The sequence below is a fragment of the Plodia interpunctella genome, chromosome 18 (assembly GCF_027563975.2).
Source record: "Plodia interpunctella isolate USDA-ARS_2022_Savannah chromosome 18, ilPloInte3.2, whole genome shotgun sequence".
In the NCBI taxonomy this organism is placed as follows: Eukaryota; Metazoa; Arthropoda; class Insecta; order Lepidoptera; family Pyralidae; genus Plodia; species Plodia interpunctella.
This window is the reverse complement of record NC_071311.1, coordinates 9297180-9311696: the sequence shown is the minus strand read 5'-3', so window position 1 is coordinate 9311696 and position 14517 is coordinate 9297180. Positions and strand designations below refer to the sequence as shown.

The window sequence follows — 14517 nt, the reverse complement described above, 5'->3', positions numbered from 1 at the left end:
ATCGTGTGACGAAGCACGACAGATCAACTTAGAAATTCTTCTTCATCTCCATCGTTCGCCAAAACGATGATTTTGCCAACGTCAAGGTTGAGAATGGCATGGTATAGTAAAAAGGATATAAAATTATACTTGAATGTTATACCTAATCGCTACTGTAACGCGGTTGTATGAAGTTTCGGCGTACGTCAACGCACGTCACTGTGCACTACTAACTGGCAAATAACGAATATAATATGAACCTATTCAAATTAAATAGAGCAATGCCGCATGGCTTTAAAACTGAAATATCTGACGTAGGTGAACAAGGTGACCACGGGAAAATATGCTCGAAAATGTTCGTACTTATTGGTTTTTTTTTATTCATTATCATGTCCTTATTCATTTACGAGGTAGACATGATCTAGGGTCGCGAGACTGTTTGAGAATTTAGTAGGATTAGGAGGATTTAAAGATGAGGATTAAAACAATTGATTCCAGTATAAATTCGTAGTAATTTTTACTTTTTTTACATAATATTATAGTCCTTTGCTATTATTAGAATAATAAATATTGGTATATAGACAAATCGTAGTGGATGTGTCGGTTGGTTATTCCCAAATTCATCTGTTATGAATGCTAACGCCACAGGCTATTGCACCCTTGTTGCTAAAATAAGGGTAAAACGGGGTGCAATCGAGTTAAACTTTCAGGGCCGTCTGTAAGCGTTTAATGCGGAAATCTGCTGCCATTTCGCTGTCGCATGATTTTATTTATCTAGATGACATTTTGCTAACCGGTGTAATTTACAGTTTAAATATTATATTATACATATCACTAGTCTTTATTAATTGATGATATTCCATTATGTGTTGCAATTTTATTAAAAGTACATATTTAGCAAAATTTATAGTTTGTGTATAGTGCTTAGTCAAATTGCATCAACTTACTCTTTTCACAATGCATTTAGCGAAATAATTTGTGAAATAGCTACTGAAGAAAGGACTTTATTTAAATCATACTGTAGCACCTACCAAGTTACTTAGAACAGAATGCATTACTTATCAATTAAATGACGTGAGTAGTAAATCAAATCTAATAATTTTTATTGCGTACGTATAAGTACGCGTGTGATTTTATTGTAGTATATGTAAATGTTTTATTGTAAATTGATCTATACTTTATCTTCGCGATACAATAATAGTTACTATGAAACACAATCGCTATTCCAAACACGACAGCTACTAAACCACCTCGTGGCTAGGATTAAATAAATCGCAAGTCGTAACGACGACGTTCACGAAAATACGAACAGTATGTGGTACAATAATGCCACATAAATGACGCCATGAATTTTCCATAGCTCCAAGGGGTTTAAGATTTATTACTGCTCAAACTATCCAGTTTACCTCCCTTTCTTTCGTTTTCACAAGTACTTCTATCCTTTTCACTTATGAAACAAACTGGTGAGATAGATGAAAGTTGAAATGCAAGATCGCGATCGTCTAATCCTGAATAAGAGTGGAAAAGGGGCTTTAATAACGCTATTTTCCGAAGGGTGCTAAATGCAATTCTTCAAATCTCAGACGACCTTAAATTTACTGTGTTTCAAAATCCAACCTTATGGTTTTATATTTAAGATCACATTTCTGATATCTATTAGAGAATTTGTAACAAAGCTGATATGCGTTCGTGTTGAACTGTAAGTCTTGGAAATTATAAGTTATTTTACGTTGTGTTACCGATGCAATGTTTGACGATGCATCAGCTGCAGTCCACTTCAAGTCGTTATCAATCATAGTTGTAGATTTAATAAGAGTTGTAAGAGCAGGCTTTGAAGGATGGATTTGTTGAGAGGTGCAGAAATTTTGATAGATTGGATTTCATTTCCGTCAAGATGGTTGGTTTATTAATCTCGTTACGCTATTCCTAACTGATCCCAATATCGGGAACGGAGTTTACCTTAACTTTTAAATTTTGTCGACAGAGTTAAAATTGCAATGTAATTATTACATTTCAACTTTGATTCTGTCGACAAAACTTTATATATTATATAAGTATAGACAATAAAAATGTAGTTTACAAATATTATAAAAATACTAAATCTAACTAAAGGAAGTTGCGTTGCTTCCTATCAATTTGAAATCGTATTTATTTAGACCATTTGAAAATCGTAGACTGCGAAGATTACTACGACATGAAATAATTATTTAGACGTACAATTATTAACAGGTGTCAATATATAACTGAAACGAATGGTATTATTAGTGCAAAAAGAGTGGAAATTAGTGGCAGTTAAAAGACTATAGAGAACAATATGACGGAGCACTGGTCCTGGCTGACAGGGGGAGAGGCCGCGGAGTACACGTACAGTCCTCCGACGAGGCCCAGCAGACCCCCGCACCGGCCGCTGGTCAAGTTGGCCACCAGCGCACATCTGCACACTATAGCCAGGTAATACTCCTGATAAGATGCATATCGAAGCTATTCTGTCTTATCCCCGCCGTTGCACACGGTAGTGGCTCAGCTAATAAAAAAAAAAATAAGATTCGGCCGCATGCTTGATGTCAACTCTCCTTTGGAATGCTATTGTTACCTATTAGATGCACAGTCTATGTGTGCTTTAGTCGCCTCGTATGACATCCACGGGAGGATATGGAGTGGTGATATTCAAAGGTTGAACCAGGCATTTGCTGCATTTTTATGCATATCGATCCCTCAGCCTAATAAATTTATTTAATTTAAGGAGTACTTACAGTCCATTTTGTTTTCCTTTTTTGTTGTTACAGTCTAATTACATGTTTAGAAAAAAAAAGGACAAATTGTTGATAACAAGATTTCGCTGACAAAATGAAAAAGAAAATTACCTAACTACATAACTAACTTATAAAAAAATAACAATTGACATATCACTATTATTATAATTAACTATTGATATATTTTAATGATAAACAATAAAGAGATATAATTATAACGAAATAAACAGTACAATAATACACATAATTAAATACAATACTTATTTTTAATATTATTAATTTAAAAAATAAATACGATGAATGAACGAAATACACATTATTCTCTCTTGTTTTTCATAAAATAGATAGCAAAACAAATATATAGCCCTTCTCCCATTGCAGCGCCCGACAGGGTCCTTAATTGTTCCTTTATTTTGTAAAATTATGACCTGTACATTAAGGATGCAATAAATAATTTGAATTGAATTGAATTGACTGTGAAAATTAACAATGTTTGTTCCAAATGAACGAAACCAAACTTGTGGAATCTAATTCTAAATCTTTAAAACAATTAGTCGTGCAGTCTAACAAATTACATGGATTTTTCTGTGTATTTAATTTAAATTTTCACCGGCAAATTTAACTTCTTGTCGCTACCGCTTGAGTTACCGGCCACCGTTCACAGTAATGCGACATAAATGCGGATGTAAGTAGTAAATTCCTTTTATTAGCCTTTTTTCAGGCTTTCCCTGCTTTAGCATTCACCGCGGAGCTTGCGTGAAAAATGGAGGCAGTCTCTATAGAAACCATTCCGTTTGGGAACCACCCTCTTTTTGCAGCCCTCAAAATTCACTAGCAAGCAATTCTAAATCTTATTCCTTTATAATAGTTGTTATAATGTAGTTATAAATACTTTGAAAACTGAACTTTAGAGTAGTTTAAGTGACTTCTTATTTTTCTCATAGCTTTTTAACTTTACCAACTTTTTCTTAATCTCTATCGTCTGGTTCAAAAGGTTCACTTTCGTTTATATTTTAGCTTTATTCTTAATGATATTCGTCTACAAAGTTATCCTTTGCGCGTGGTTTTTCGCATTTAGTACGGAAAGTAGCAATTTTCAGATGAAATCGTAAGTTTGTTTAGTCGTTGCGAGTGTACTGACAGCTTGATGGATTATTGCAGTGCTGAGGATTTCATTAAAGCCGATGGATGAATGTTTCGTGAAGTTTTTGGTATGCTGTCGGCTTAAACATGTAGACGTAGGTGTAATGTTTTGCGGTGATATAAACATTATATTGAAGAATATGAAGGAAACTGGAAATGGTCCTTCCATTTCCAGTTTCCCTGCATATGAGGGAGACGGTCAACAATAAGCTTATTATGATTGTGAAAGAAAATCTCAGATGAAACGTCACACTTGTGATATGATTGTGAATAACTCCTATCATGTAAAGCTATCAATTCTATTTTAAAAATGATGTTGTGATTGATATAACATTTTTTGTTTCAGGTAAGGTTTCAATTCAATCATTGAAGTACTACCAATTTGGTAAGTACTGTCCCTGTGAAGAATCTTTTTCATCGCATTATACTTATATTAGGGTATGCTATGCAGTTATGCTGTGAGGTCACATAGCGTTTATGATATGAATATAGCTACTTTTAAATTTGTACAAAGCACATAATAGTTTATTAGAAAAATATTAATCAATCATTTACTTCATAAAACAATTGTTTTAATAAAAGAATATAAAATAAATAAATACATTGATTTAAAGTGTCATTTTTAGATACATGCAAAAGTGAATTAAAAATGTGTAATTGGAAGAAATCTCATCAAACTCTCATCAGCATCGTCGATATAAGATAAGGTAAGTTCTCATTTATATTACTCTGTCATTCGATTCCTACAGATAAACATTGTCTAGCATTATACCTTATGAAATATCTTTAAAAAATAAAAACCATAACCACAGGGGAATTGAGGACAATGAGCGATAGATGTTGCCATCTTATTCCGCGCACGTAGTGTTGCCAGGGGAGAAATAAATATTTCCCTCGAATCGGGCTGTTTTATATGTAAATTTTATATTTCCCAGCTCCGTATGGTTGTCGCTTTATTGTTAAGATCAGGTGTTGGTAAACATAGAGATTTACAAACAAACAGGTGTGGTTCTGATTTTATACGTTTTTTAGGTGCAACGCGCGTAGGTACTTGAGGAAAATTGGGAATGTCAAATGATTTCCATATAAATTGTTTTTTGTAAACACTACAACATTAAATAATACTATATAAAATATATTGAATTATATATGGTTTGAATGTATTACTTTTTCGTCTGACGCACTTGGGACCGTCCTATCGAGAGAACTCCTTATTGAATGATTTTGTACACAAAATGATCAAGATGTTACGTATAAACTTGTGAAAGTAATTACCAGATTATTTGTACATATATACACTCTGTTCCTGCAATTATAAACCTAAGTATAAAATTAAGGTAGTGGAAATACAATTACTCAAAATGAAAACCAGTTCCGTGAGTCGCATTAAGCTACTATTTGTCTAAAACAACATCACGTTTCAGAACACTAACTTTTAATGATGCAGTGTTCAAACTTACATCGTTTTTCTTCGCCCTTGGCTATTTACATGACATATTGCGTATGTGATTGATGATAACTTCATAAGGCAAGCACAAAATAAAGAGACTGTACAAATAGCACTTAATTCGAAATATCTATCTACCTACATCCAGCTTCCATCGTCGTATGTTCACTGTTTCATTCACAGCCTTGATGCGTCGAAGCCACGCGTAAAATAAACCTTTAAATTTTGAAGATGCATCTGCACTTTAACGACCTGCTTGACACACACTTGACAGGGTTGATGTCTAGCATGACAGCTGCTGCTGATAGGTATACCTATCAGCAGCAGCTGTCATGGCGTTTTATCGTTTAATCGCTTCTTTCCACATACACGGGAACATAAATATATTTCTACATATCACTGAAATATCTGAAAAAGCAACTTCAACTTAATAAGCAACATCAAATATCCAAAAGCGTTTGCCAAATTCAGTTTTAACGTATTTCTACTACGAGTTATAATCGGCTTCTTATCGATATATATTTGCTTCATCTGTGTAATTTCCAGCGCACACTTTATTTTATGTCGTCCCGCCCAAGGAAAATTAGTTTTCCTAATGATACGTTGCAAACTGACAGTCATTTTATGAGGAAACCGCCAGACCATGTCGACTTGCACACGTTATTGTCTTTAAAAGGAATCTAGATGATGACAATATTTATAACCTTATTATAACCGAAGGAGCATATATTTATACTGTCTGTACAATTTTTGAATGTATGAAGGAATATGCAATATATATAGTAAAAGTTTACATTTCCAATCTACTATCCTTGCTATTCTGTCCTCATTGATAGAGGTCATCGAGAACCAGCTCCTAAATAGTTATCGTACCGTGATAATTTTAAACGTTTGCCTTTGGTCTTTGGTAGTATGGTATTTTGTGGATAATATTACAAATTCACTGATTGCATCAGCTTGTGGTCGTCTTTTAGTTTTAGCATGGAAGAGATAAATGGTGACTGTATATTTATTATACAGCCACCATTTATATAATTTCTTTTAGTTAAAAATGACCCACTCTAAGGACATTTAAGCATCGCACACGTAAACGTTGTGTGAAGACATACCCCCTTATGAATAAAAACGCTATTCTTTGATTAGCCTCGGAATAGTTATTCGTTGTATTGTCTCGTTCTTTCAATGTCAAATGTTGAAAAGAGAGAGAGGGATGAAACAAAGATATACTCTCTAATCACTCAAAGCTAATCAGAGAATTTAATGTTTATTAATAAGGCGGATAATGCTCATTGGCCTTTAAATGGGCGTGACTATAAAATCAGTAAATCGCTTAAAAATGTAAATAAATTGAACCACCAAAGCTATTGAAACACTTTACTCAACAAACTCTCAGTACTTCTCAATGACCGCTTCGATCATAGCGACCTCAGGGGCGATGCCTTCCTTGGTCGCGTCCGCCTTGAAGCATGCAGCCACCTTCACCACGCGGCTGCAGTCGTCCGTGATGTCGTCGTACTGCTTCTCGCAGTTGTGGATCAGGCTCACCATCTTCTCCGAAAGGATCTCACCTTGAAAGGGTATTTTTTTATTAATGCTTTTATCAAAGAAAAACAATATCATGTGAGACACCTCGCACCGGACGGGAATGAATGGCGAAGTAGACGGGAGGTCTTTACTCAGCAGTAGGAAACTACAGGCTAATAAAAAATACAAAGAATGCTTATACATGTTGACGGATGTTGAAAAAAAATAATTCACCTGCTAAAATTGTACCCTAGATACACCTATATTAATGCTTTTCGTGTTAGTACTGCTCCAAAACTTAAGGCAGGCAACTTACCTGACATTCGAAGAGTGTTTAAATAGAGACAGACAGAAAGATTACCGTTAGGGAAACTCTTGACGTATTCATTCATATTGACGTGATGGATCCTGGAGTCATCCTTCAACAGTGAGAACTTGTTAGACATGCAGATGATGGCGCAGCCGAGCTCGCGATGGACCACCTCGAAGTCCTTGCTCCAGAAGTGCTTGAACTCCTCCATCACTTCTGTAGTTAGGCCAGACTGAAGGGTGATAAATAATGTTAGTTGTTTTTTTACACTTCTGAATAAGCAAACAGGCATGAGGCCCATCTGATTACCATCAGTGATCACCGTAGCCTATAGACGCCTGCAACATCAAGAGTGTCACACGCGCGTTGCCAGCCTAACGAATATTTTCAAGTCTTTTGTAAGAACTCCATGTTGTAGTCTCTAAGGAAAACTATGTCAAGCACATTCCACAATTCGAGACCGCGTTCTCTTACTCTTGACCGGTAAGAGTGCGCGGTTGTTAGAGTTAATTGTTGTACAAACACAAAAGATATACACAGTGGTAGTTAGTACTTAGTTCCCAAAGAAAGAAATATCCCAAAATTTGAAATAGACCAATATATTAGAAGAATTACCTCCTCTCTGCACTCTTCCAGAGCCTTTCCAAAATGTGCGGCGACGTGGCTCATCACTTCAGCATCGCCTCTGACACTACTGATAGAAGCCAAGACTAGGGCGAAGGCAATATAGCAGGGAGACACCATTTTGAAAAGTTAAAATTGAATACTCCTTACAAACCTTACAAACGGGAAAGACCACACAATGGCGAAGCGACGACAGCTCTTCAATATATCATAGACAAACTTTTTTTTTAGATTTATTGCATATCATTAAATAAACCACTTAATTAGAAACCATCATCCTCCATATCTTTACAGCAATAGAGTTCATTTTTAAATGTATAAGTTTCATGTATGAAGTTGAAGGTTGGGATATGATTCCAGTAGTGGATGATGAGGTAATGGTACGTTGAATGATTGCAAGTCATATTATACTCGGCTATTAGTGATGATTGCTGGTTCAGACTGACGAGTAATGGGACCTGGAGAGGTTGTATGCGTTTATGTAAATGTTATGAGATTAATTGTGAATTATGGTGTTCTTACCTTTCCTGGAGTTTCCAGTACTTCCATTTGATGCTTAATTTCGCTTTGATTCATATTTTAATGATGAAATCAAAAGATTTGAACAAAATCCACTATTAATTCTTCTGCATTATATTAAATATAATATATATTTTTTTAATCTATCACTAGATTTCTTCAAACTTAATAAATTGTTTTTCAAATTCGAAACGCCCAATCATTTATAGTACTATAAATGATTTAAATGATTTTCAACTGAAGCTAGTAGTTCTATAAACGATTTGGCCGCCCTCGCAAACTGCAGTACCCTGCGTTAGCTTTCATTAAATTTCCATTTTCCGGTGAGAGGGTTCGGCAAATCACCGCCCTTAGTATTCATAGGGCACTCTCTTTGTGCCCGTTCAGGACACGCTCACGCTTGACCGGGAATAATAGATCTTGCGATTCATTGTTTCTGGTTTAGGATGTGGAAATTATTGCAGGAATTCATACTCCCTCTTAGTATGTATCTAACCTATTATAGAAATCTCAACACACAAGAGATTTTTGATGACATATATCAGGTTTCTGGAACTGCCTTTTATAATTGTTGCAAAATGCAATTCTATACATATATGTACATCTTCATACAATTTTAAAATATAATTATAAACTATAAATTAATGAGATCACAAACATTTTAGTTAGATTATTTTTTTAAATACAAATTTGAATTGTTTATATTACTACATTTAACCGTTGCTATGTTGATGTATAAAAGTTTTTTCGCATACATTACCCTGCATGTGCAATTAAGTCTGAAATGCGCAAAAATCTATACCGCTTCTCAGAACGCGCAATATATACTGATCTCCATAAATAAGACCCATCCGAGAGGACACGATTCCAAGAAAATGAAAGATCAACAGCGGTTTAACTAAGGCATTAGTGGTATTTGTAATTATAGAACAAATGATATGGACGACATAATCGTTTAAACATGCACAATTATTTCCAAACGATAAAATTTTCATGTTAACAATGACCAAGCGCGTCCACTTAATAATCAAATCATGAGTAACACAGCATTAGATTTAGAAAAACCAATTGAAAAATCATGACCTGTGATTGTAGAAGCAATTAAAAAAGATATAAAACCAAGTAGTGACGATTAGTTTAATGAAAGCTATAGTGAGTAAGATGGGTTTGAGAGTGATAGTGTTGGCGTCAGTGGTGGTGACGCTGGCTGGAGTGGACTCTTCGGCAGATGTCATGAAGGAGTTAACGATAAACTTCGCCAAAGCTTTGGATCAGTGCAAGAAAGAAGTTTGTAGCTTTTTCTTCAAATTTTGCAAGGACCAAAAAGTAATAAGGTCCGATTAGTAATTTTAATAAAACAATATAAATGTTGAATACGTCATGAACACAGTGATACCAAATTATAATAATCAAAGTCATTCAGCAAAAAATATAAGTATAAAAAAAGCAATAAAAGTTATAAAATTTAAATTATAAATGGTTCCATGGAAAAAAGCTAATATCACTTCAGCTGAACTATATTCTATTTCTCAGCTGGACCTACCAGACTCGATAAACAAGGACTTCAACAACTTCTGGAAGGATGACCATGACATCACCAACCGCCTTACTGGCTGCGCCATCTGGTGTCTGTCGTCCAAACTGGAGATGCTGGACCAAGACTTCAAGCTGCACCACAAAAATACTCATGAGTTTGCTAAGAAGCATGGGGCCGGTTAGAATATTTATCTTTTTCTTCCTCGACTATTCCAATAGCAACTATAATATTTTTTGAGGAAAAGCGTCCAGCATATTATTTGTGCCCGTGATAAGATCCTCTAAGGTGCACGAATCTGAACAAGATGAATAATAATAGTAATTAAGTACTGTTGTAATAAGATTATTTCGACCATACGAGTTCACAATCTCATTAAAAAATATAACAAACATTTATTTGTAAAGTTTACATTGGAATGTTTAGATGACCTCTGGTTTTTTGTATTTTATGATGTGAGTTCTAGTTTTGCCATACATTCTTATTTATTTCAGTTATTAGAAATGCAAGGTTAAATTATTTATAACGAATTTCTACATGGGTTTGATTTTCCTCACTCAGTTTAATTGAGAAATACTCTTCTTTTTCGGAATCTTCTCCCTCTTTGCGTAACGACACTCTCCAACGATGTTAGAATTAAATTTTAGGAATAACACTTTGTGATAAAATATAACACAATTTTATTCAGACGACGCCATGGCTCAGCAGCTGGTAGACCTGATCCACGGCTGCGAGAATTCCGTCCCGGCCAACCCGGACATCTGCCTCAACACGCTGGGCATCGCCAAGTGCTTCAAGATGGAGATACACAAGCTGAATTGGGCGCCCGACATGGACCTCGTTATAGCCGAGGTCTTGGCTGAAGTTTAATATCGTGTCTCAGATAAATTAAATTACTTTCCCCACATTTTTGTCTATTTATTTGACATAGTTTTAGAAATGGAAATTTCAGAATTCTGAACAGCTTATAGCTTTCCCAGCCCTGTCTGCTACAAAATATTTTTCCAATCAAACTGGTAGTTGCAGAGGCTAGCATGACATACTCATCAAGCCAGTTACTAGATCTAATTCACGGCTGCGAAAAATCCTACGTCATCCTACATCTCTCTCTGTCTCTCTCTCATCTAAATGTCTAAGTCGCTTCCACCGCCGCCTTAAAAAATCAGAGTACAGGGTCCGCTTTTCTACTTTTCCTCCTCCACTTCTTACGGTCCTTGGGCTTGCCTATTTGTCATCCTTGACGACATCAAACCAGTACTAAAAATGCAAGAGTACAAAAAAAGGTACCGCTAACGCCGAAAGGTAAATAGATGATTTTACGATCTATGTGCCTCTTTGAGAATGCAGTTAGTGCCTATCAGCTATCAAGGCATATTATTCCTGATCCATAATTATCTCGTATGACATTCAGGGAAGATATGAATTGGTTCTATTCTAAAGGAGCGCGCAGAGTATACTCAAATTCAAATAATTTATTCACGTAATTTTTTTTATTATATATCTATCTACAAAGTTGCAGACTGCTGACCACTGCGCAGAAGAAATGTCGAAAGAAACACATTTAAACTGTGGTGATCCCTATCATGCCAGAAGGTTTATTGTTTCTTACATATTTTTTACTAATAGTATTTAGCATAAAGTACGTACCTAAGTAATATACGTAAATTACACGGTCAAAAAGTATACACAGAAACATGTAATGATCGTAAATTACACGGTCAAAAAGTATACACAGAAACATGTAATGATTGTAATCATGTGCTCATAAAAATAAATATAAAACACGATCAATGAAACAAAAATATATGAGAATCCTTTAGCTGCAGTTGCTTATTACATAGATAGTAAGGTCAATCGACCACTCTAATGTCTGTGTGCGTAGTACGACTTTGCTATTTACATGTCAACACTTCACTTCTTCGAGTCGATTCGAAGTGAGAAATTGTGACGCTCGTAGCGTACCAACCGCAACCATAACGCGATTGGTTCTGCATCTCACTTCGAATCGACTCGAAGAAGTAAAATGTAAACCCGCTTTAAGAACTTTGAAAATTGGTGCCTAAAAATTGCATAGTTATTCATACATCGGAATGTGTATGTGAAATATAACGAGCAGTCATTTGATGACTTAATTGCATATTCAAACAGACTATGAAACCATTAAATATTCATGTCGACAATGAGCAAGGGCGCTCACTTGTTAATCAAACGACAAATAACATTGAATTAGATGAAAAACAATTGAAGACCAATGGGCATACAAATCATGTTATTAAACAGACCAATTAAAACACACATAAAACCAACATGCGAGTGTTGGTTTGATCATGAAGAAAATAGCACAGAAGAAGTGAACATGAAGCTATTGGTGCAGATCATTGCAGCAGTGGTAGTGTTGATGGCTGGTGTGGATTCTTCAGCAGATATCATGAAGGAGTTGTCAATAAATTTTGGCGAAGCACTGGATACGTGCAAGAAAGAAGTACGTATTTCTGATCAAATGTTTTTTCAATTTTCCATAGAGTAAATGAAATTCACTAGAAGTGACTAGATCATGACACGTTTTGATCCTATTTATATAAGCGCAATAAGTTCGTACTGCACACGAGGTCAGCTAAAGAAAAGGTATCTTATTGACTCTTATGAACTCTTGTGGGACAATAACTAAACCTCGTGACTTAACTATTCTTTCGTTCTTCAGCTTGACCTTCCAGACTCCATAAACATGGACTTCTACAACTTCTGGAAGGAGGACTATGAGATCACGAACCGCCTGACTGGCTGCGCCATCAAGTGTCTCTCGGAGAAGTTGGAAATGGTGGATGCCGATGGGAAATTACACCACGGCAATGCGCATGAGTTCGCTACGAAACATGGAGCTGGTTAGAATCTCTAAATTTTATATACATCTTTCTTCGGTGACATAATACTTTTTTAGTCAAAGTATCTGCCTATGTTATATGTTCACAAAAGCATATGGATTCTTTTCTCAAGATTAGCTTATGTGATTGTATCACACAAATTCTTTTAATTCAAATAAGTATCTAGTTTTGAAATGAATATAATTTTAAAAATATTTCTCACCACCCTACCTCTATATCACACACGTGACGACTTAATTAGAGTATATTTTTAACATCGTTCGAATATAAGATATTTGAATCAAGATAATACAATTATCCATAATATGCAAAGAGCGACGAAATGTGTACGTCCACCAGCGAATTTGGACCGCTTATTGCACCTTAAAATTACGATTCGAATATTTCAACTTCCAAATAAATCATGGCTTTTACGTTGTTGTATTTTTTAGACGATGCTATGGCCAAACAACTGGTGGACCTGATCCACGGCTGCGAGAAATCCGTCCCTGCCAACGACGACGCCTGCCTCGTAGTGCTGAGCATCGCCAACTGCTTCAAAAAGGAGATTCACAAGCTCAATTGGGCTCCCAACATGGACCTCGTTGTTGGGGAGGTTCTAGCTGAGGTCTAACATCTTTACAAATCGAATCATATTTATTTATTTAACAATTCTGTTTTGTTATTTCGACGTTTATTCATAGAAATTAAAAGTAGTATCACAATTAAATGTTCTTTTTCCTCCTAAAGTTATATATTTTCTTCAAATTTTCTTAATTTCTGTTACTAATACTAAACTGGCTTGTTAAATGGAGTAACGTTTCTTAGTAGTGAACTAATAGATATAATTGTGTTGAAATAAATGAAGTAAATTATTACATGAAATGGTTTATTGCAGTAGTAGACAATGCAAGTGTAGAACAGAAATCTGTAGACTTTAGAAATATGAATAAAAGTGATGCCATTAAGAACCTCTTTTATTAAATCTTCTTTGACATGTTGTGTATCCCATAGATATTAGAACATTACATTTCAATCTGTGGTGTATCCACTCAATTGGCTCGAACTTCTATTTATCAAGTGGGTTGTAAGCTGTAATACATATATCAGAATCCTGAAAACTTAATATTCAAACGACATGTTTGGAAATTCTACCCCAAATGGAGTAAAGCGCAGTAATATATAAATCTGTGGGGCTCACGCTCTAAGTAGAATACGTCAGAAATAGATTCACGTGGGCGAAGCTGTCAAAAGCTAGTTTAAAATAAATATGTAATCAAAGTCAAACCTAATTTCGCCGGTATACTTAGATCACCAATTTATTTTACACATATAGACAATGTAAATAGAAAATTTCCTTCAGGGGATTTGCGTATTTTTTCAGGGGGAGCTTTAGGCGGTCTAAATTTTATAAATTTTCTGGTCGACTTAAAGTCGACTGCATTCAGTTGCTAAGATTATACTCATATTCATTTATTTACAAACATTCTTGTCGAGTTCACTAAGATCTAAGTTACCAGGCAATAGGATTTAAGTAGAAAAAATCGGAAAAACAAAAATATAATTAATGAATCGTAAAATACAGATTTTATGGACCATAAACATTACTCACTATTTCACAATATATCTTTGTCCAATCCAATATATCTGTTCTATCCATCCATTTGCATTAAGACGTTTGCCCACCGCATAATCGATTATTAAACATGTCCATAAACAATGATTAAGTAATTAAAATTTCATGTTAACATAGAATCAAACAGTAAATAACATTGAATTAGATGAAAAACAAATGAAAGCGATTGAGCATACAGATCATGTTA

The 14517-nt window shown here is 35.0% G+C and overlaps 4 protein-coding genes and 2 long non-coding RNA genes across 14 annotated transcripts in view; 4 read left to right on the top strand and 2 right to left on the bottom strand.

Annotated features, from left to right (window-relative positions):
* The window catches only part of LOC128677587 (protein prickle-like), a 293975-nt gene that overhangs the window by 89109 nt on the left and 190349 nt on the right, over window positions 1-14517 (top strand). The window contains exon 1 of one of the 8 annotated variants that reach the window (XM_053758546.2): window positions 2195-2430. The exons of the other annotated variants lie outside the window; for them this stretch is intronic. Within the exon in view, the coding sequence (XP_053614521.1) occupies window positions 2294-2430 (137 nt within the window). The 5' untranslated portion in view covers window positions 2195-2293. Of the gene's footprint in view, window positions 1-2194; window positions 2431-14517 lie in introns of those variants that run through there. 8 annotated transcript variants of the gene reach the window in all.
* Window positions 2441-4745, top strand: LOC128677600 (uncharacterized). Its single transcript, XR_008405547.1, has 3 exons — window positions 2441-3417; window positions 4222-4260; window positions 4502-4745. It is a non-coding gene; the product is annotated as an uncharacterized LOC128677600 (long non-coding RNA).
* On the bottom strand, window positions 6683-9098 carry LOC128677598 (general odorant-binding protein 2-like). Of its 2 annotated transcripts, none has more exons than XM_053758572.2 (3): window positions 8303-9098; window positions 7208-7388; window positions 6683-6890 (listed from the first exon to the last, which is right to left on the bottom strand). In XM_053758572.2, the coding sequence occupies exons 1-3, from the start codon at window positions 8354-8356 to the stop codon at window positions 6712-6714; spliced, it is 414 nt and encodes a 137-aa protein (XP_053614547.1). In that variant the 5' UTR covers window positions 8357-9098; the 3' UTR covers window positions 6683-6711. The 2 variants fall into 2 exon arrangements, with proteins under 2 accessions (XP_053614547.1, XP_053614546.1); XM_053758571.1 differs by lacking the exon at window positions 8303-9098 and adding an exon at window positions 7772-8098.
* Window positions 9425-10740, top strand: LOC128677597 (pheromone-binding protein). Its single transcript, XM_053758570.1, has 3 exons — window positions 9425-9586; window positions 9833-10013; window positions 10522-10740. The coding sequence occupies exons 1-3, from the start codon at window positions 9440-9442 to the stop codon at window positions 10701-10703; spliced, it is 510 nt and encodes a 169-aa protein (XP_053614545.1). The 5' UTR covers window positions 9425-9439; the 3' UTR covers window positions 10704-10740.
* LOC128677594 (pheromone-binding protein) lies at window positions 12070-13665 on the top strand. Its single transcript, XM_053758566.1, has 3 exons — window positions 12070-12315; window positions 12535-12715; window positions 13147-13665. The coding sequence occupies exons 1-3, from the start codon at window positions 12085-12087 to the stop codon at window positions 13326-13328; spliced, it is 594 nt and encodes a 197-aa protein (XP_053614541.1). The 5' UTR covers window positions 12070-12084; the 3' UTR covers window positions 13329-13665.
* On the bottom strand, window positions 13388-14431 carry LOC128677603 (uncharacterized). The gene is made up of 2 exons (XR_008405549.1): window positions 14307-14431; window positions 13388-13786 (listed from the first exon to the last, which is right to left on the bottom strand). It is a non-coding gene; the product is annotated as an uncharacterized LOC128677603 (long non-coding RNA).

Bases quoted from the DNA above. Each gene is read 5' to 3' on its own strand.
- LOC128677598 (XM_053758571.1), bottom strand. From the start codon at position 7,900: ATGGTGTCTCCCTGCTATATTGCCTTCGCCCTAGTCTTGGCTTCTATC. The intron at 7,389-7,771 runs GTAATTCTTCTA...ATCACCCTTCAG, and splicing joins TGGAAGAGTGCAGAGAGGAG to TCTGGCCTAACTACAGAAGT. The intron at 6,891-7,207 runs GTAATCTTTCTG...TACCCTTTCAAG, and splicing joins CGTCAAGAGTTTCCCTAACG to GTGAGATCCTTTCGGAGAAG.
- LOC128677594 (XM_053758566.1), top strand. From the start codon at position 12,085: ATGGGCATACAAATCATGTTATTAAACAGACCAATTAAAACACACATA. The intron at 12,316-12,534 runs GTACGTATTTCT...TTCGTTCTTCAG, and splicing joins TGGATACGTGCAAGAAAGAA to CTTGACCTTCCAGACTCCAT. The intron at 12,716-13,146 runs GTTAGAATCTCT...TGTATTTTTTAG, and splicing joins CGCTACGAAACATGGAGCTG to ACGATGCTATGGCCAAACAA.
- LOC128677597 (XM_053758570.1), top strand. From the start codon at position 9,440: ATGAAAGCTATAGTGAGTAAGATGGGTTTGAGAGTGATAGTGTTGGCG. The intron at 9,587-9,832 runs GTTTGTAGCTTT...TCTATTTCTCAG, and splicing joins TGGATCAGTGCAAGAAAGAA to CTGGACCTACCAGACTCGAT. The intron at 10,014-10,521 runs GTTAGAATATTT...AATTTTATTCAG, and splicing joins TGCTAAGAAGCATGGGGCCG to ACGACGCCATGGCTCAGCAG.